Here is a 19,376-nt window from a genome sequence, read left to right on the forward strand (position 1 = left end):
CGTAATTGTGGGTACTCTATAGGTTTAGATATTACTATCATATTTCAATATAACTTGCCATATGTTATGTAATTTATTCATGGTACACTACATGAACAAACTCATCATGATCCAGTGTGTTACATAAGTAAAATGCCTGCCTTAACAGGTATTAGAGGGATGGCACATGAGTGCTAGTATGAAATTGGTCTTTAAAGTTGGATGAGTAGAGCCAGTAAATAATCAGCTATATAAAAGGTTCATGCCCCTTCAGTTACTCAATTCCTTCAGTTACTCAAGTGGCTGCCATTAAAGTCAACAGATGCTGACATTCATGCCAGAGGGTGGCATGAAAAGCTCTTTGGCTTGGCATGCAGAGAGTCTCTGCTTTGTGCGCCATGCCAGAGCAGAACAGGCAAAGTGAAACTAATAAAGGATGTTGTCAATTCTACTTTTTTGCTATGCCTACACATGGGATAGAGCAAAGGAGGGGTTAGGACTGAATTGATGCTGAACTATGAGCAAGGGATGGGGAAGATGCCAGCAATTAGGGAAAATTTGGGAGAGGTGGAGGGAGAAGGGAAACAACCAGAAAACAAGGGGGAGGGGGAAAAAGAAGTGAGCAGGGAATGCTAAGGGAGGAGAGGAGCTGAAAGAAGAGAAGAAAAAAGGAGAAATAAACACAGAAATGTCACTTTTGACTCAGTTCACAGTAGTTCTAATGAATGCAGTTCTGTGTTTGAGTGTCTGTATCGCTTTTGTGGTTTTTTTTTTTTTTTTTCCTTTTGGTATTCAAAAAAATGATCATCTAACTTTTTGTCATAAGATTATGTGTTACTGTAAGGAAGGCCTCAATCCTGCCAACATTTACCTGCTTAACTTCACTCACCTGAATAGTCTCATTTAAGTCAGTAAGATTACTTATGTTCTTGAAGTTTTAAACTTGTACATCTTGACAAACTGGAAAAATGGTTGAAGATAAATAGAATGAAGTTCAATAAGGACAAATGCAAAATACTGCACTTAGAAGGAATAATCAATTGCACAGATACAAAATAGAAATGACTGCCTAGGAAGGAGTACTGCAGAAAATGGATCTGGGGGTTATAGCGGTTCACAAAATAAATACGAGTCAAAAATGTAATGCAGTACTATTGTGAAAGAAACAAACATCATTCCGGGATGTATTAGCAAGAAGAAGGAAGGAAGAGTCAAGAAGTAATTCATCCACTCTATTCAGCACTGATCAGGACACAACTAAAGTAAATACGTCCGGTTCTGGGCACCACACATTGGGAAAGATGTGAACAAATTGGAGACAGTCCAGAGAGAGAGAAATGATTAAAGGTCTAGGAAACAAGACCTATGAGGAAAGGTGGGGGGGGGAATTGGGTTTGTTTAGTTTGGAGAATAGAAGAAAAGACTGAGGGGGCACATGATAACATCTTTAACTATGTAAAAGGTTGTTGTAAAGAGAAGGGTGATAAATTGTTTTTTCTCCACCAGGACAGGATAAGAAGTAATGGACTTAAATTTCAGCAAGAAAGATGTAGATTAGACATTATTACAGTTAGGAACTTTTTACTAATAATTAAGCACTGGAACAAATTACCAAGGGAGGCTGTGGAATCTCAGTCACTGGAAATTTTAAGAACAGGGTAGACAAACACCTGTCAGGAATGTTTGTGCAGGGGACTGGACTAGATGACCTATTAAGGTACCTTCCAGTCTATGGTTCTATGGTAAGGATGCATGCAGGTTTTGGACCTTAAAATGTTCTTTCTCTTAGTGCGTAGTGAAAGCTAGTGCATAAGTTTAATTTTGGCAATGTTTGTTCAAAATAATATATTACAATCTAAGAATTGTTTTCTGTGTGTTCAAATAGACATTATTAAAATCTCCTCCATAAAGACTTTATTTATAAAAAAGAAAAAAAATAGGTATAGTTGAATAGCTACATAGTAAAACTTAAGTATTTGTCAGAAGCTGTGATGGTTCACATGTGGTAGATTAGAGATTCCAGAAAGTGAGGTGTGTTCGTAGATCCTGATTCAGGGAAGTATTTAAGTGCATGCCTAATTTTAAGCATGTGATTAGCCCTACTAATTACAATGGGACAAATAATATGCTTAAAATTAAGCATGAATTTAAGCACCTTGTTGAATCTGGGAATTAGGGTTTAATTCTCCAAACTAACTCTTAAAAGCCTGACTAAAAATGAGAAACAAAACTCAGGTTCAGAACAAACGCCCCTGTTACATCAGGGAATTGCTTCTGCTAGAAATGTTTTTACCATGTCTTCTTGAATGTTTGCTTCTCAAGCAAAATATTGTGCCATTAAAATATCTTGGCTTCCTCTTTTGTTTTATATATATCTTCATGTATGTGTGCATTTCTCTACCATCTTTTTCCTTGAATAATCCTGTAATATGCAGAGGCAACATAAAAAGCAAACTGTTTTTATACATCACCATGTGAATTGACAACTTCATACTCCTATTTACAATATAAAATTATCATGCTGTTGGAATAAGACTCCTAAAAGAAAATAAATCAAAGAACTGAAAGTATTCTAAATTTTGCTACTTACTTTCATGTATTTTAATGCCAGTGTCCAACAGCTAACTGTAATGTGTTAATTTAAAAAAAATATTTTGGCTGTGGTGTTTTTAAAATATTACCTGGAAGAAATAACAAACAGGTCTTCAGGTGTGTTGGATTTGTACTAATGCTGGAATGCCAAAACTGATATGTTAACATAGACACTGGCTTAAAAAATCATATTTTAATCATTTTTCAAATTGCAATTAAACATTTCTCATTTATCAAATGTATGTATTTTTTTGAAAAAGAAAATATGTAGTTAAAAATCACCTTGGGACTCCCAAAGCAATGCAAAGATCACTGCTTAGTTGCAGTTTTATAACTTCTCTCCCAACCGAACGAAAACAACCTAGTGTGTTATGCAGATGATCCATTTACATTTCTCCAAAACATTTCTATTTAATTATTCCTATAAAATGTGGAGAAAACTTTCTTAGACTTCTGTATGTTAAGATTTGACTTAAAAATGTATTTGACAATTGTACACATGAATAAGGATACAATGGATCAGGAATCAAATATGAGCCTGCTTAAATAATTTTCAAGATTTTCTGGTTCACGTGTAGTGATATTGAACTCTTTAGTCGTAGGCTTTAATTTGTGCATGGTGCTGACCTGATGCTGTGCAGGGACACTCACTGCATCCCTTCATTCAATTCACTCTAATTATCCCCAACTTCCTGGGGAGCCTGCTTGGAACTGGCCATGAATGTTTGTTGTTAAGTATTAAGATATTAGGCTACCCTGGTTACATGTAACAAAGTAGTTTTAGGCTGTGAATTTACATATAGATGATCAGTACAGGAAGCTGAAATTATATTTGTCATGATTTTATTTAATCAAATACAAAGTATATATTGAAATAATAAAACATTTTGACAGTGACTTAAGCTTGGATCAAATGAAATGCGATTTAATGTTACTTTGAGTTCTTGTACATTTGATGTTTAATTTCAGTGCACATTTTAGAAGTGGCTATGGTATGTTAATTATCTTTGAAACAATCAGATTTGTGTGCATATTTCAGGGTGGTGGTAATTATTTTTGCTGGGAGCATCTGTTAATGCAGAATTTTGCCTCTTCAGGTTCATGTGAAAATGGCGGACGAGGCTGTCTGTGTTGGCCCAGCTCCCACCAGCAAAAGCTACCTCAACATGGATGCCATCATGGAAGCCATTAAGAAAACCAGGGCCCAAGCTGTGAGTCTGAATGAGTCTATCTGCTGCAGCTGTTTCATATATAGAAAGCAGAAAAGCCAGAGTTTGTATTTTAAAAAAAAAAAAAAAAAAAAAAGTGATTGAATATGCTATTCCAGTTAGTTCATGTCACATGAGTTAAATGTGGCCGAAATCGCTACTGGAAATCAAAGGCTTTGTAGCATCTGGCAGTTCTGGTCGCTGATCCTGCAGGTGGCTGCTGGATTCAGCTTTCACACCAGGGAGCAGCTTCAGTTCATTCCCAAATTTGCTTGGGGGAAAAAAAAACCCAATTAGTTTTGAGCACTAACCCTTTCCATGCCATAACAGCTTTTTTTTGATGTTTTTATAAATTGTGTCCAAAAAAGGCTTTTGTTTAAATTCGTTTTTAATCATTTTTAAAATTACACACACAATTACACTTGCAAAAAGGTAAATGGTGCATCCAATAATTATTTTTGTTTCATAGTGTTCCACAAAATGCACATTAGCATAGATGGGTAAATACGGCTGCTGTTGTCTGCCCCCCTCCTATCTCAATGGGCTAGAGATCCAAAGTTTAACAGGGATTATATTGGAAAAACAAACATACATATAACTGATTGGAATAATGCTTTTTGCTGTGGTACCAGTGAATTAAATGCGTTACTATGTACAAAAACATCTTTAAATAAAATTTGATGGATGGAATCGGTCAACACCAATAATTACCCTGGAGTGGCTCAGTTAGTATTACTGTTTCTTTTGAAATAAATGTGTTTCAGTATGGTGCTTGCAAAAAAGCCAGAACAAAAACCCTTTGAAATTAAATTTACAAATAGTACAGATGCTTACACTGTTTGAGAAAATGAAGATAAAAATAGTTTTATTCTATAATCTTTAGTCTGTCGGAATGTTTCTTTAGTTGACTGTTTACACAAAAACAGCACTTTTTATTTTATATAAATATGCAGAATTTATATTAGAGTGGGGATAGCACGTGGGGATACATAATTTTGATCTGAGGACACATTGCTTTCGTCCCTGCTGAAAAAGCAGAGCACATTATCCCAATGATCACTAGCAGTGCTAGGAGCATTAGAGGTGGTAGAACTTTTAATGGTAGACACTAGAACTACTGTTAACATCTAATGCTAAAACAATTTTTGGGAGGGAATAGATGGGGTGGATGGTTTAAAGAGGAATAGAAAGGGTGTGGTTGAGGATACATGTTGAGATATCTGTAGTAGGAGAAGTGTGGCAAAGAAAGAAACAAAAAAGATCATAGAATATCAGGGCTGGAAGGGACCTCAGGTGGTCATCTAGTCCAACCCTCTGCTCAAAGCAGGACCAATCCCCAACTAAATCATCCCAGCCAGGGCTTTGTCAAGCCTGACCTTAAAAACCTTAAAGGAAGGAGATTCCACCACCTCCCTAGGTAACGCATTCCATTGCCTCTGTCACTAGGTTGCCTCCCTCATTCAGTAAGGGGCCCACGCTTTCCTTGACTTTCTTCTTGTTGCTAACATACCTGAAGAAACCCTTCTTGTTACTCGTAACACCTCTTGCTAGCTGCAACTGCAAGTGTGATTTGGCCTTCCCGATTTCACTCCTGCATGCCTGAGCAATATTTTTATACTCCTCCCTGGTCATTTGTCCAATCTTCCACTTCTTGTAAGCTTCTTCTTTGTGTTCAAGATCAGCAAGGATTTCATGGATAAGCCAAACTGGTCACCTGCCATACTTAATATTCTTTCTACACATCGGGATGGTTTGTTCCTGTAACCTCAATAAGGATTCTTTAAAATACAGCCAGCTCTCCTGGACTCCTTTCCCCCTCATGTTATTCTCCCAGGGGATCCTGCCCATCAGTTCCCTGAGGGAGTCAAAGTCTGCGTTTCTGAAGTCCAGGGTCCTTATTCTGCTGCTTTCCTTTCTTCCTTATATCAGGATCCTGAACTCGACAATCTCATGGTCACTGCCTCCCCAGTTCCCAAATCACTTAACCTTAACCTATGCTGAGGACAAACAATCTTGAAATGTTGAACTAATTTAAATAATTGGTGAGACACTGTCTCACCTTGACATGTCCAACTGTCTGTGTATTGATTTCTAGTCTTTGAAACCTGACAAATTTTAAAACTCACCTTGGTTTTTATTTTCAAAGGTCCACCCAGGATATGGATTTCTTTCAGAAAACAAAGAATTTGCCAGGCGTCTGGTAAGGTGTTTTTTGTTTTTTGTTCATGAATCTTTTGCAAAGCACTGGCATGGGAAGGTGTCATAAATGCAGTACATTAATTGGGAACCAGTGTCTTAGAAGACTGAGAACATGGTTGTTGCAGCATATTTAGAGATTAAACTGCACATATTCCAGAACAGCACTCTAACATGAAGAGATGGATTGTGATTGAACATACCTGAAATATCAAAATATCAATTCATAGAACACTTAAAGGTTATATTCAAATAAAGGGATTCTGTCACTGGGGGAGGGGGACATTTTAATGGTATGTCTGGATTTTTGTGTTCTGAGAAGTGGATGGTGAGGATGTTGAAAGGATTTTCCCACTATAAATTTGAATTTTATAATATTACTGAAAAGTATACATTTTCACATGTAATTAACTATGTTTTTATAATACAAAAGTTGCCTGAATTTATTAAATTTATTTTAGTGATTGAACCAAGGACTTAGTTCTGCCAATACTTTTATTGGGACTATTCAGTTGCATAAGAGTTTTTATGATTGGGCCTAGAATGAAAGAGCCAAATTCATGATGAGGAGCTTGATTCTGCATCCACTGAAGACAATGGTAAATCCCACATTGTTTCTAGTGGTGTAGGATCTGGTCATTTAGTTTTACTATAGTCTGCTTCTCAACTTTCAGTAGAAAATTGTTCTTGTCTCCTTGGACCCAGAGAGTCATTAGAGCCAATGGGCAAAAGCTTCACTGTTCTTTACAAGCAATTCCTGTCTCAGACTTGACAAATTCACTACCCCTAATACACCACTCATAATCATTATTGGACGCATGTACATGTAATATGTCAGGAATAATGTAACTATACTTAAAACTATGCCGTAAGGTCTTGGGAAAGTGAGTTATCGGGAATCATGTGTCTCTTTGCTGGCCAATTCAAGCAAGAGGGAGTTGACGCTCCTCTCTGCCTAGCTGTTTATGTAATGTTGCAATGGTAGACAATTGAGCAATACAAAACAGAAAAATCAATGGAAAATATATACATTAAAACCATTTGGACGTGAAAAGGGAACATTATAACAGTCAGGGGATTTCCCTGCTTAGGAATAAAGACAAAAGACCGCTGCAGTATATCCGGGGAGAAGGACACTGCATCCATTCGCTGAGGAGACATCTTGTTGAGCGGAGGTTTTTCATGGAAAAATTGGATCCTGGTTCCTGAGAAACCAGCCAACTTTGCAACAGACTGAACCTTTGGAGAGAGAACCTATTTTATTAGATAGGAAAGATAACTATTAATAAATGTAAGCCCTAGTTCACATTTTATGATTTTGTTTCGTATTTTAACCATTTCTTTCCTTCACTCTCTCGTTTTTAGTGGAGTTTGTTCTTTTGTAAATAAACCTACTTTTGTATTGTAACTGCTGATAAGTGCTGTGCATTATACAGGAGTGGTAACCTCAGGTAAAACTGGTAAACAGGGGTACCATGTTCCTTTGGGAGTCGAGGTTTGGGAATTTCTGAGAGTAGCCAGTCTCAAGGGGCTGCATATCACAGGAGAACACTTCAAGGGACTTTGGGGAGTGGGGTGCACCTATTGTTAATCTGCAAGGCAAAAGCAGGCTGGCATAGCCCAGCGGAAAGTGCTTGAGAGGCTCACAAGCTGGTGGTGTTAGGTAACCCCAGCTATCACAGGCAAGACTCCCTCTTGCTGGAGGCAGGAAGTAACAAGGCGACTCTCAGTCCTGGGTACCCTGAGAACCATCACATCTCCAACCATGTAACTTGATTACGTTTTAATTGAAAAGTGTGACTTGTTTAAAGCTCACATATTTTAAGTAGTAAGGAATATTTGTTACCATTTTGAAATAAGTAACTAAGAGTATTTGTACCCTATTATTCATGTTTGAAGCATGAGTGTAAGGAAAATACAAGAATGGAGAAAAGCGTTGTGACATTACAGAGGATATTGGTAAATAGTCCTTGGTTTCCCTTGTCTTACCTGGTCTGTGCTCATTTTGTTCAGGATTCCAGCTGTAAGGTGGGGGAGGGGAAGGGCGGGGCTTAGTTGCCCTGGGTATCCAGCTTTAATGGATGCCATCCCCCCAGTAAGAAAACTTTAGTTATAAGTGGAATACAGAACCCTTGCTATTTTTAATCACCATGCTGCAAAAAGCAGACAAATAAACAAGAGCCCAGATTCTGCATGATGCTAAATGCATCCTGAAAGTTGCTGAGATCATAGAATCATAGAATATCAGGGTTGGAAGGGACCTCAGGAGGTCATCTAGTCCAACCCCCTGCTCAAAGCAGGACCGATCCCCAATTAAATCATCCCAGCCAGGGCTCTGTCAAGCCTGACCTTAAAAACTTCTAAGGAAGGAGATTCCACCGCCTCCCTAGGTAACGCATTCCAGTGTTTCACCGCCCTCCTAGTGAAAAAGTTTTTCCTAATATCCAACCTAAATCTCCCGCACTGCAACTTGAGACCATTACTCCTTGTTCTGTCATCAGCTACCACTGAGAACAGTCTAGAGCCATCCTCTTTGGAACCCTCTTTCAGGTAGTTGAAAGCAGCTATCAAATCCCCCCTCATTCTTCTCTTCCGTAGACTAAACATCCCCAGTTCCCTCAACCTCTCCTGATAAGTCATGTGTTCTAGTCCCCTAATCATTTTTGTTGCCCTCCGCTGGACTCTTTCCAATTTTTCCACATCCTTCTTGTTTTATATAAACTAAAGTTGGAAGGAGTTGTGGCTACTTGGTACCTTCCTGGTTTGCCCCCCAGATCTGGTAAAACATCTTAAGTTTTAACTTTGTACAGCTAGCAGTTTTTCTATTCTAATTGCTCTGACTGTGTTAAGAACAGTATGTTGGCCAGAGCTCAAAATGACTCCTTTTAGTCATTTTGTTTTTAACTGTAAGTGAATTCTGTTCCCACTGGATTACTCTAGTATGATAGCTAGTTTTAGTTAGCAGTTTCCTTAAAAATATAAAAAGAAACAAAAGTATTTGCTCATGTTGTATAACTATTCTGTTGTATATTTTGCTGTCAAACTTTGAAATTTGATAGTCATTATCCCAAACTGGGCACGTTTCCTAGTAATCTGGTGGTTATTTGGTGGTGTGGATTACACTCTGGGTGACAATCTGGAACATTCTTTGGGCAGAACTAAGTAGAACGAAACAAAGGGGATTTCCCTCCCCCTCAGAATATCTGCCAATTCTCATTTGTATCTGTGAGATAAAATGTCTAGAAGCGTATTCAGATCTGGCTGGTGCGATACATTTAAAATATTTTTAAAATTGTTTTTCACAAATTTGCTCACTCTGCTATATAAAACCAGAATACAATTTATAATGCTTTAAATTAATGTTTACTTTTTAAAAATGCTCTACATAAAAGTTGGATTTAAGGCCCAATCCTGCTCCCATTGGGTGCAGAATCATGCTCTCAGAGAACTACTTAATGTAATGATTCGTTGTCTTTCTTACTGAGCATTATTGGTATTTCTCATCCATATATTTAGGCGGGAAACTGAAGGCTCATACATTTCTCTTCATTCCGATCTATCACAACTGTCATGAATTAATGCTAGGGCTGTCAATTAATCGCAGTTAATGCCTGCGATTAACTGAAAACAAAATGAACACATTTAATTTTTTTAATGGTGTTAATCATATGTCTCTGGGCGGGGAGGGAGGCATTAGCTGCAGAGGGACCTAACAGTGTCAGAACAGGTGTAGTAACCCAATATGCCTCCAGAGGGTGGGAAGAGGAGAGAAAAGGAAGTGGCTCCCATCCTGGCTCCAGTAGAGATATAGGGATCCTGCTCCACCATGCCCCATTGCCCCCGTACAGCTCCTCGCTCCGGGTGGAGGGGGGGTCCCCCATGGAGAACAGGGGCCTGGCGAGCTCAGCCTCCCTGCACCAGCCTCTCCTCCCCTGCCACATGCTGAGTCCCTGAGGTAAAATCCACCCTCCCTTGCAAACAAGGACTCACTCAACTGAAGGGAGCCCACCTAGCTCAGTAAAAGGAGGTGAGCCTGGTGAGCCCAGTACCAGAAACCACTCTTCTAGCAGCTGCAAGACACCTCCTTCCTTGTCCTGCACCAGACATGGCTTGCTTCACCTCTTCCCCCACCCAATTATTCCTGCCCATCCTCATAGTCACCCCTGTCCTCCTGGACTCTCCTCCTGCACAAGTCATTGCTTGCTAATGCTCCCTGAACACTGAATGCAGATTTCTAAGATGAAACTGCCTTCCTCTTTGGACAGGAGGTGCACCTGGTGAGCTCAGAAACCCAGCTCAACAGGAGCAGCATCAAGAATTCACCTTTCTCCTGCACAACACCCCTCCCATCTCCAGAATACTGACTTTCTGAGATTAAAAAAAATCTTATCCCTTCAATAATCCAAGACTCCTCTGGAGACGCATACATAATAAAGGCTAACCCAGCTGCAGCAGGGGAAAAAAAGCCTCTTGTACAATTCACTCTCCTACTGAATGCTAAAATCCTGAGGTAAAATTTTTCCATATCCGCGACAAGGACTGAGTGGATTTGCAGGCTCTAAAGTTTTACATTATTTTATTTTTGAGTGAGTTATATTAAAAGAGAAACAAATTCTACCTTTGTAAGTTCAACTTTCATAATAAAGAGCTTGCATAACAGTAGTTGTACGAGGTGAATTGAAATACTATTTTTTGTTTTTTGAAGTGCAGATATTTGTAATAAAATATATAGTGAACAGTGTACACTTTGTATTCTGTATTGTAACTAAAATCAATATATTTGAAAAGAGAAAACATCAAAAATATTTAAATGGTACTCTATTGTTTAACAGTGTGATTAAAACCGCAATAAATCGTGATTAATTTTTTTAATCTCACGATTAATCACGATTACTCTTTTTAGTCGCTTGGCAGCCCTAATTAATACACAGTAGCATGGGTTGGGTTTTTTTATTTTGGGGTTTTTCTTTTTTTTTTGCTCTCATTGGTTGCTCTTCATACTTTAAAGTAATGATAAAATACATTTATGCCCTGATGCAGCCATATACATCAGAAGCTATTCCACACAGTTCCACAAAGGTAAAAAGGAAATAGACTAAACATTATAAAGTCACTGTTCTGTCTATAAGAGCAATAACGAGCTGAAAGCAGAGCTTTGTCTTTAACACATGGAAGGTCAGTTTGCATGTAATCCTATTGTGTGTGATTTGAACAAAAGCATGTCGTCTTGGTCATTATTGCTGAAATGATTCATGGAAAAACACACAGCGACAAACAGTTCTACTAAAGGAAAGTAATCTGCAATGATTTTAACACACTGATCAAATAATCTGTTTGCCAAATTATTTTCCCTTTTTTCCCCACTTGGTTTTTCTTATTCCCTTTAGCAAATAAATGAAATGCAAGAGCATATGCACAGTTGGGATTTTAAAAAAATCCTGTGAGTTTTGACAAAGTATCTTTTGAAAAGTGAAATTTACTTGCACCTGAAAATCTGAGGTGGTGTTTGAAAGGATCCTATCAAAGCCCGTTTCTAAGAGTCCACTCAGTCACCTCTCTAGGTTTATCCATTCCATTTTCCTCTGATGACTTAGAAATGTAGTGGACCATTTTTTTTTTTCTGTATTGAAGTGAGGCTCTATTGTGGATTTCATAATCCAAATTTAAGGTCAATGTCTCAGATATTAAGACTTTTTTTTTTAAATGTTTTATGATCTTGTAATTTTAAATAAACCAGTGAGGTAAATAACACTGAAGTTTGACGTGCACTGGATACTTAAATTCTATTTTAATAAACTGATAAAATGTACATCATCAAGCAAATGTGTTGGGTACCTGAGAACCCTATTTTACATTCTAATGTTGTTCCACAGGTTTGAGATTTCCAGCCTATAACTCTGTTAATGCCTTATGTGGAGAGAATGATTTATTAACTGAGGCTACTTAATTCAATGCACAAATAAGTCATTACTTGTAAATGCAATTATAAGCATAAACTACAAGTAATCAACTTGAGTTTTGCTGGTGGAATAATTGAATAACATCCTGTATTGACAGAAATCTAAAGATGGAGTTGTCAAATTTCATTTCCTAATAAAAGTAGATTTTGAGTATGTTTTACTGTATGTCATGGAAAAGATTTTCAAAGGCACAAATGACAGCTAGGAGTCTAATTTCAGTAAAGGTAAATGAGTTAGGTGCCCAACAACTATTTATGCCCTTGAAATCTGTCTCTGTGTTGTAGGAGGAGTGGTTGTGACCCCCGATGTTTAGGTCGCGTAACACTTCCAGTATAAAATGGAAAGTGTTCTTCTGATCTTTTTGAGAAGCTGTAACATCTGCATTGTTTGCAACAAGCCTTTGAAATTTGGCCAGGGGAATGCTCTGTGGCTAGAGAGATTTCTTCTTGACCCATGGATCAGTTATTAATTTTTTAAAAATAGCCATTTCTCTTTCCTTGCTGACATTTGTCAGGAAAATTTTGGCAGCATGCCAAAGTAATAACTGATCAAAAACAGTCTAATGAGCCAGGACCACACAATAGCACCACCGCCACCACCATCCTATACACTGCACTAGGAATGCCTGGGAGTTACCAGATCAGCTATAGCAGTGCAGGTGGAGAGAGTTGGGGCAGGCCCATACTTGGAGCATCCCTTTACACCTTGCATGTTGTCCCAGTGGCCCATTCCTCTCTGGGGGCACCACACGAGGCAGGAGTTTCCCCAGCTCCTGGTGGATGGGGGAGAGAACAGGTGACGGGCTGGGCTGCTTCAACCACCCTCTAGACTCAGCACCTGGCTCCAGCAGCTCATCCATTCCCTTTCCGGGATTACCAGCCTTCTCCTGTTACAAGCTAATACTTGTTTGTTAGTCCTGAAGCTCAAGTGGCACAAGTTTGAGGTTCAGGGTTCAAACCGTGATGATGATGCATGATGGGGTAGTGTGTGTTGCACATAATGGTGTCTGTTTTTACCTTTTTAATTAAACTAAACAAAACTAGAAAATCACTATCAAAAATCTGTTAAAAGAACATTATTTAGATTACAAAGTTAAATGCTTGAAAATTAGGAAATGCTATACTATTTTTTTCCACAGGAATACTGTTCCATTCAGTGTATGGGAATATATACACCAAAGGGAAGAAATAAGATTGCACATGCAACCTTAAATTTAGCATTTTCTTAATTTTTGAGTGCTTGACTTTGCAACCTAAATAATATGGTTTTAACAGGACTTTTTGGTATGTAATCTACAGTAGTAGACATGGATGAAGATCTTGGTTCCATTCTGATGGTGAGATACAGATCTTCACTTTTGCAGTACTTTGACATTTTCATTAAAAACTTTTTTTTTTGTTTCTTTAGTGCTCTTCTAGTAATTACTGTACAACATGGCTAAGAAAAGAACAAAGCAGACAGTGCTATTTTTTTAACCTTTGAAGGCTATATTGAGATTCTTGGTGGAACTAAATTAAAAAAAAAAAAAACCCTTAGCAAAATAACTGAAGAAACAAGATATGTATGGAAATAACTAATATAAGTCTTGTTTTTCCTATTACCTCAAACTACTCTAATTCTTTGTGTGGCATTCTGTGTAATAAGAATCTGAAGCCTGTGCCTACAATGAACTCAGTGCAGGTGGACCCATGTCTCCACAGAGCTAACTGCAGAATTCTCACCTTTAAAGTGTAAGCTTTGGTGGTAGGGAGTAGAGACTTCCCTTTGTGTTTACAGCACGTCATGTACACTTAATGGCACTGTGTAAATAAGTAGGGGGATTTAATTTTGCTTGAAGGACTCTGTCTTGTTTTGACTCAGTCTTGACAAATTTGTGATATGTGGCGACGAGGATGCTATTATGCTGGCACAGTCCTAGCGAGACACTGTATGCAGATTTTTCTCAAAGCGTAAAAATGAAAGGAAGGAAAACTGACAACCGCTTATTTGCTTTGACCCTTATCTTCCTTTAGTTGTTCTTCAAAATACGCTATTTAAGCTTGAAATATAATGGGTTGAAATTAGTTCTATTTTGGGAAATGTTGGGTATGAACTAGGGCTGTCCAGCGATTTTTAAAAAATTAATCGCCATTAATCATACTGTTAAACAACAATAGAATACCATTTTATTTAAATATTTTTTGATGTTTTCTACACTTTCAAATATATTGATTTCAATTACAACACAGAATACAAAGTGTACAGCACTCATTTTATATTTATTTTTGATTTACAAATACTTACAAATATTTGCACTTAAAAAACAAAAGAAATAGTATTTTTCAGTTCACCTAATACAAGTACTGTAGTGCAATCTTTGTTATGAAATTTGATCTTAAAAATGTAGAATATGTACAAAAAATAACTGCACTCACAAATAAAACAATGTAAAACTTTAGAGCCTACAAGTCTGCTCAGTCCTACTTCTTGTTCAGCCAGTCTAGTTTGTTTACATTTGTGGGAGATAATGCTGCCCGCTTCTTGTTTACAACGTCACCTGAAAGTGAGAACAGGCATTCACATGGCACTGTTGTAGCTGGTGTCGCAAGATATTTTAACGTGCCAAATGCGCTAAAGAGCCATATGTCCCTTTATGCTTCAACCACCATTCCAGACATGTGTCCATGCTGATGACGGGTTCTGCTCAACAATGATCCAAAGCAGTGTGGACCAACACGTGTTCATTTTTATCCTCTGAGTCAGATGCCACCAGCAGAAGTTTGGTTTTTTATTTGGGTCGTTCGGGTTCTGTAGTTTCTGCATCAGAGTGTTGCTCTTTTAAAACTTCTGCAAGCGTGCTCCACACCTTGTCCCTCTCAGATTTTGGAAGGCACTTCACATTCTTAAACCTTGGATTGAGTGCTGTAGCTATCTTTAGAAATCTCACGTTGGTACCTTCTTTGTGTTTTGTCAAATCCGTAGTGAGTGTTCTTGAAATGAACAACATGTGCTAGGTTATCATCTGAGACTGCTATAATATGAAATATATGGTAGAATGTGGGTCACACAGAGCAGGAGACATACAAGTCCCCTACACGGAGTTCAGTCACAAATATCATTAACGCATCTTTTTTTTTTTTTTAAATAATCATCATCAGCATGGAAGCATGTCCTCTGGAATGGTGGCTGAAGCATGAAGGGGCATATGAATGTTTAGCATATCTGGCACATAAATACCTTGCAATGCCTGCTACAAAAGTGCCACGTGAACACCTATTCTCACTTTCAAGTGACAGTGTAAATAAGAAGTGGACAGCAGTATCTCCCGTAAATGTAAACAAACTTGTTTGGGTGAAGGAGAAGTAGGACTGAGTGGACTTGTAGGCTCTAAAGTTTTACATTGCTTTGTTTTTGAGTACAATTATGTAACAAACAAAAAAACTACACTTGTAAGTTGCACTTTCACGATAAAGAGACTGCACTACCCTACTTATATGAGGTGAATTGAAAAATACCGTTTCTTTTGTTTGCTCATTTTATATTATTTTTTATTCCAAATATTCGCACTGTAAAAGTAACAATGTACACCTTGTATTCTGTGTTGTAATTGAAATCAATGTATTTGAAAATGTAGAACATCCAAAAATATTTAATAAATCTCAATTGGTATTCTATTGTTTAGCAGTGTGATTAAAACTGTGATTAATCGCGATTAACTTTTTTGAGTTAATCATGTAAGTTAACTATGATTAATCGACAGCCCTAGTATGACAATGATAAAAGTATGTGGAATAGGCAGATATTTGTGCCATTCACATTTGGGGAGCCCATTGTTTGAAAAAGAGCCTCTGGCACCAGCCCCTGCAGACTCCTTTCTGAGCAAGCCCATTCTTCAAATGGCAAGGAAGACAGGAGGTATTCACATAAGTTCTTCTCCTAGGCCCTGATCTTATGAGGTGCTGAATGCCTTGGACTGCCATAGAGATCAGTAGTAGATAAGGGTGTTCGGTGTTCATTAGGATTGGATCCCTCGTGAAGCCCATCCCCTGATTAGTGATGAAACAGAGCAGACAGTCCTGTTCAGATTTAGCAGGTCCCCAAACCACCCTCTGGAAGAGGAAGTATTGAATATACCTCATTAGGCTTATTTGGATGTAATAAGCCATGTGTTTGGGCTACCTTCATAAACATGCTGAACAAAAAAGGTAGCGTGGTAAACCTGCTCTCTGACACATGAATAGCTCTGGTCAAAATACTGACAGCGAACCTTAAAATGAGAACAAACTTTTTATTTTCTCTACTGTTTATTTAAAGGGATAGTGTCAGGTGGTTTAGGCTCAAGATTTAGATTTTGTAATTCTTCCCCTTGCCCCTCAGTATGTACAAAACTAATTTTTTATGAGGTTATGTGTTTAACTTACAGAATAAATGGGGGGGAAAAAGAAAATAGTGTTTTGTTTGAGTTTAAACATTCACCTGCAGTATTTGCAACTCAGACGTTGCAGTGCTGTGCCAGTGCATGAGATCCAGAAAGTGAAACTTACTAGTCTTTTTTTTCCATAGGAATGAAATACAAAAAGTAAACAGTGTTTGCTTTTAAATAAGTAGTCAAAAGTAAATTAGAATTGTAAAACTTTTAGTTAAGGTGGTATTGATAAATAGCCTAGGGAAATCCATTTTCAAAATACTTTTAACCTGACAGTATCATTTTAAAACATACGCTCTTTTTGGTAACATAATTTAAACATATTCACATTGTTCTGTACTCTGTGGAGCATATTTCAGTCACCCATTTTTACAAGTTTTAGGAAGTAACAGTTGTTTTCATTAACTATCTGCTTAAAAAGTCCTAATAGTAGAGTAGAAAAATGGTATTAGTCTTTCTCTGGAGGAGATTACAATACATTGGCAAATACTGGTACAATATCAGGGTTCAGTGCTTTAAAGATTGACTAGGGTAAATAGTAATGAATGCCGTTTATACATTTTGTATGATATCTTCCAAAATCCCACGTTTCTGCAAGTAGGTTGGGTACACCGTTACTTTGACTAGCACTTGCAAATACTTTTTTTCATGTATTAATACATCGAACTTCAACATTTTCAGGTATGTTTTGTAGAGGCTGTCTGGAAAACTCGGTCTATTAAATAGATAATCTGTATAGTTGGAAAGAATGGCATGGTTTGTGAAGAAAATGCACACCTTTGTCTTCTGTATATATAACTTGATAATATTTGCTGTGACCCTGTGCTTTGTATGTTTGGTTTTCTTGTTGACCTTGTGCATACAGGACACTTTTCTCCTCTTATGTGACAGAATCTAAATATATTTCATTTACCTTTTATTTACAAAATATATCCTTGTTTTTAAACTCCATATTCTCTTGAAATGTGGTGTCAGCCAAATTCTTCAACCTGTGCGATTCCTGTGGAACCTCTTGATTAAGTAGAAACGATACATTAGTTTAGGATCATTTGTCACTATGTATCATGGGGCAGCCTGACTTTTTAAATGATTTAACTGTATGTATGGGATAGGAAAAATGTCTTTCTTTAATATGGGTCATGTAATTCTTCCCATGAGATGCTTTTCAACAGCAGTTTTGGCACATTTAATGAGGTGTGTGGTACTGTAGACGAGTGGATTTGTGGAATTCTGATTTGTAAAATTCATTATTTTTTGACATGCTGTGTAACCACAATAGTTTTGTTTTTGTTTTCTCCCCCTCTAGGCTTTCCATAAGCCTTTCAGTTGCTTCTGAAATGTTGTTTTCCTTCTTCCCTGCCCTCTTCAAGCCATATTTGGTTTATAGTATAAAATCAAGATTTTTTTTTCTAATTACTTGGAAAATTGCATCTTGTGGTTTACGTGTGTGTGTGTGTGTGGATTTTGCAAACAAATCACCAGAAAATTTCCTTGTTTGATACTGGTAATACTATTACTGCTCACATTGGCTGGCTCACTTTTCAATTATTGATTGGGATGACACAAACAAGCTTGCCTTGCTTACAATAAGCTCTCCATCTGTCCATTCTCTATCTAATACACTTGTTAACTTGTAGTGTTCTGGCATAATTGATATACGTTTTTGTACGGTAACTTTGAAACTGTGATTATGGGCCTGCTCCTTCTCATAAACCATTTAAGTCAAAGGCAAAATTCTCATTGACTTCAGTGTAATAGGATTGGGCCTGAAATTTATATTACAAAGATATTTCCATTTCTTTACAGTTTAAAACAGATCATATGCCTTTGAAATAAGAGCTCCTGTTGCCATGTGGATTAATTCATTACACGCAGAGGCAGATGGAATTTCAACTTAAAATTCAACAAAGGCAGTGCCTGCTTATAATTAATAGATACTTGATATTTTTGTTTTTGTTTAGGGCAGAGGAGAACTTACACACTATAACAGTAGGTGGGTTTTCTGCAGAGTCCATCTCTTAGAACACCAAATGCAGCTTAAGGTGTACGTGCTTGCTTTCTGAAATGTGCATGTGGGCAGAAGTAATTAGATGTTTCTCATGAAAGCTTATGCTCAAATAAATTGGTTAGTCTCTAAGGTGCCACAAGTACTCCTTTTCTTATCACGGTTTAGTTATAGGACTGGATGTTATCTACAAAGTTATTTAAACACTGTATTGAAGTATGGTGTTTATGATCTGCTAACTTACTACGTGGAAAATATTCTTTTTGTGTGCCCCAAACTCTTATCCCATTATGTGACTGTTTTGGACATTTACTTAGTCTCTCTTATGTGCTACAGTTGCTTTCTAACCATTAATCTTCAAGAACTGGCAAAATAAAGCTGAATAAAATAACATTCATGCTTTCTGCAATAGATGTTTATTAGTAAACAGTTTTTGTGAAAACTTTTAGCATGCTGTTTCTGGTTAAAGTGTCAGAAGGCTTATTTTTTGAAAGAATGGCACATTATAAAGAATTTGATCTACTGTTACCTCTGCACATAGCTGTCAACACTGAGCTACAAACTTAATACAGTACGTCTTGATGGCAGAAATTTTCGGAAGTGAATGACTAAAGCTCCTAGATGGATAGATTTGTCTAATTGCTACTGCATCTACATAGATCAGTGGTGGGCAACCTGTGGCCCATCAGGGTAATTTGATTGTGGGCTGCGAGACATTTTGCTAACATTGACTGTCTGCAGGCACAGCCCCTTGTAGCTCCCAGTGGCCACGATTCGCCATTTTTTTTTCACGTCACTGAAGGAAGGGCATTATGAAACTCCATGAGGTAACTAGACAGGCCTTGCTGAGAGGTGCAGCCTACGAGTATGTGGCCTACACCTTCTAACTGATCACAGCAACAAAGGGGGGAATTACAAAGGCCTCACTTATAGTCAGCCATACATCTGATCACTCCGCATCTGAGGTGATCTGAGCTTTACCCAAATGTGGCACAGAAGGTCAAAACCAGTGGGTTGGGTTGTTGGATCTG

General features: G+C 37.7%; 1 protein-coding gene across 2 annotated transcripts in view; it reads left to right on the plus strand.

Annotated features, from left to right (window-relative positions):
- PCCA (propionyl-CoA carboxylase subunit alpha) overlaps window positions 1-19,376 on the plus strand; it is a 388,477-nt gene that overhangs the window by 44,845 nt on the left and 324,256 nt on the right. For both annotated transcript variants that reach the window (XM_074963058.1, XM_074963066.1), the window contains exons 5-6: window positions 3,669-3,782; window positions 5,926-5,979. In XM_074963058.1, the coding sequence (XP_074819159.1) occupies window positions 3,669-3,782; window positions 5,926-5,979 (168 nt within the window). The remainder of the gene's footprint in view (window positions 1-3,668; window positions 3,783-5,925; window positions 5,980-19,376) is intronic.

Source organism: Natator depressus, chromosome 1 (genome assembly GCF_965152275.1).
Source record: "Natator depressus isolate rNatDep1 chromosome 1, rNatDep2.hap1, whole genome shotgun sequence".
Lineage (NCBI taxonomy): Eukaryota > Metazoa > Chordata > Testudines > Cheloniidae > Natator > Natator depressus.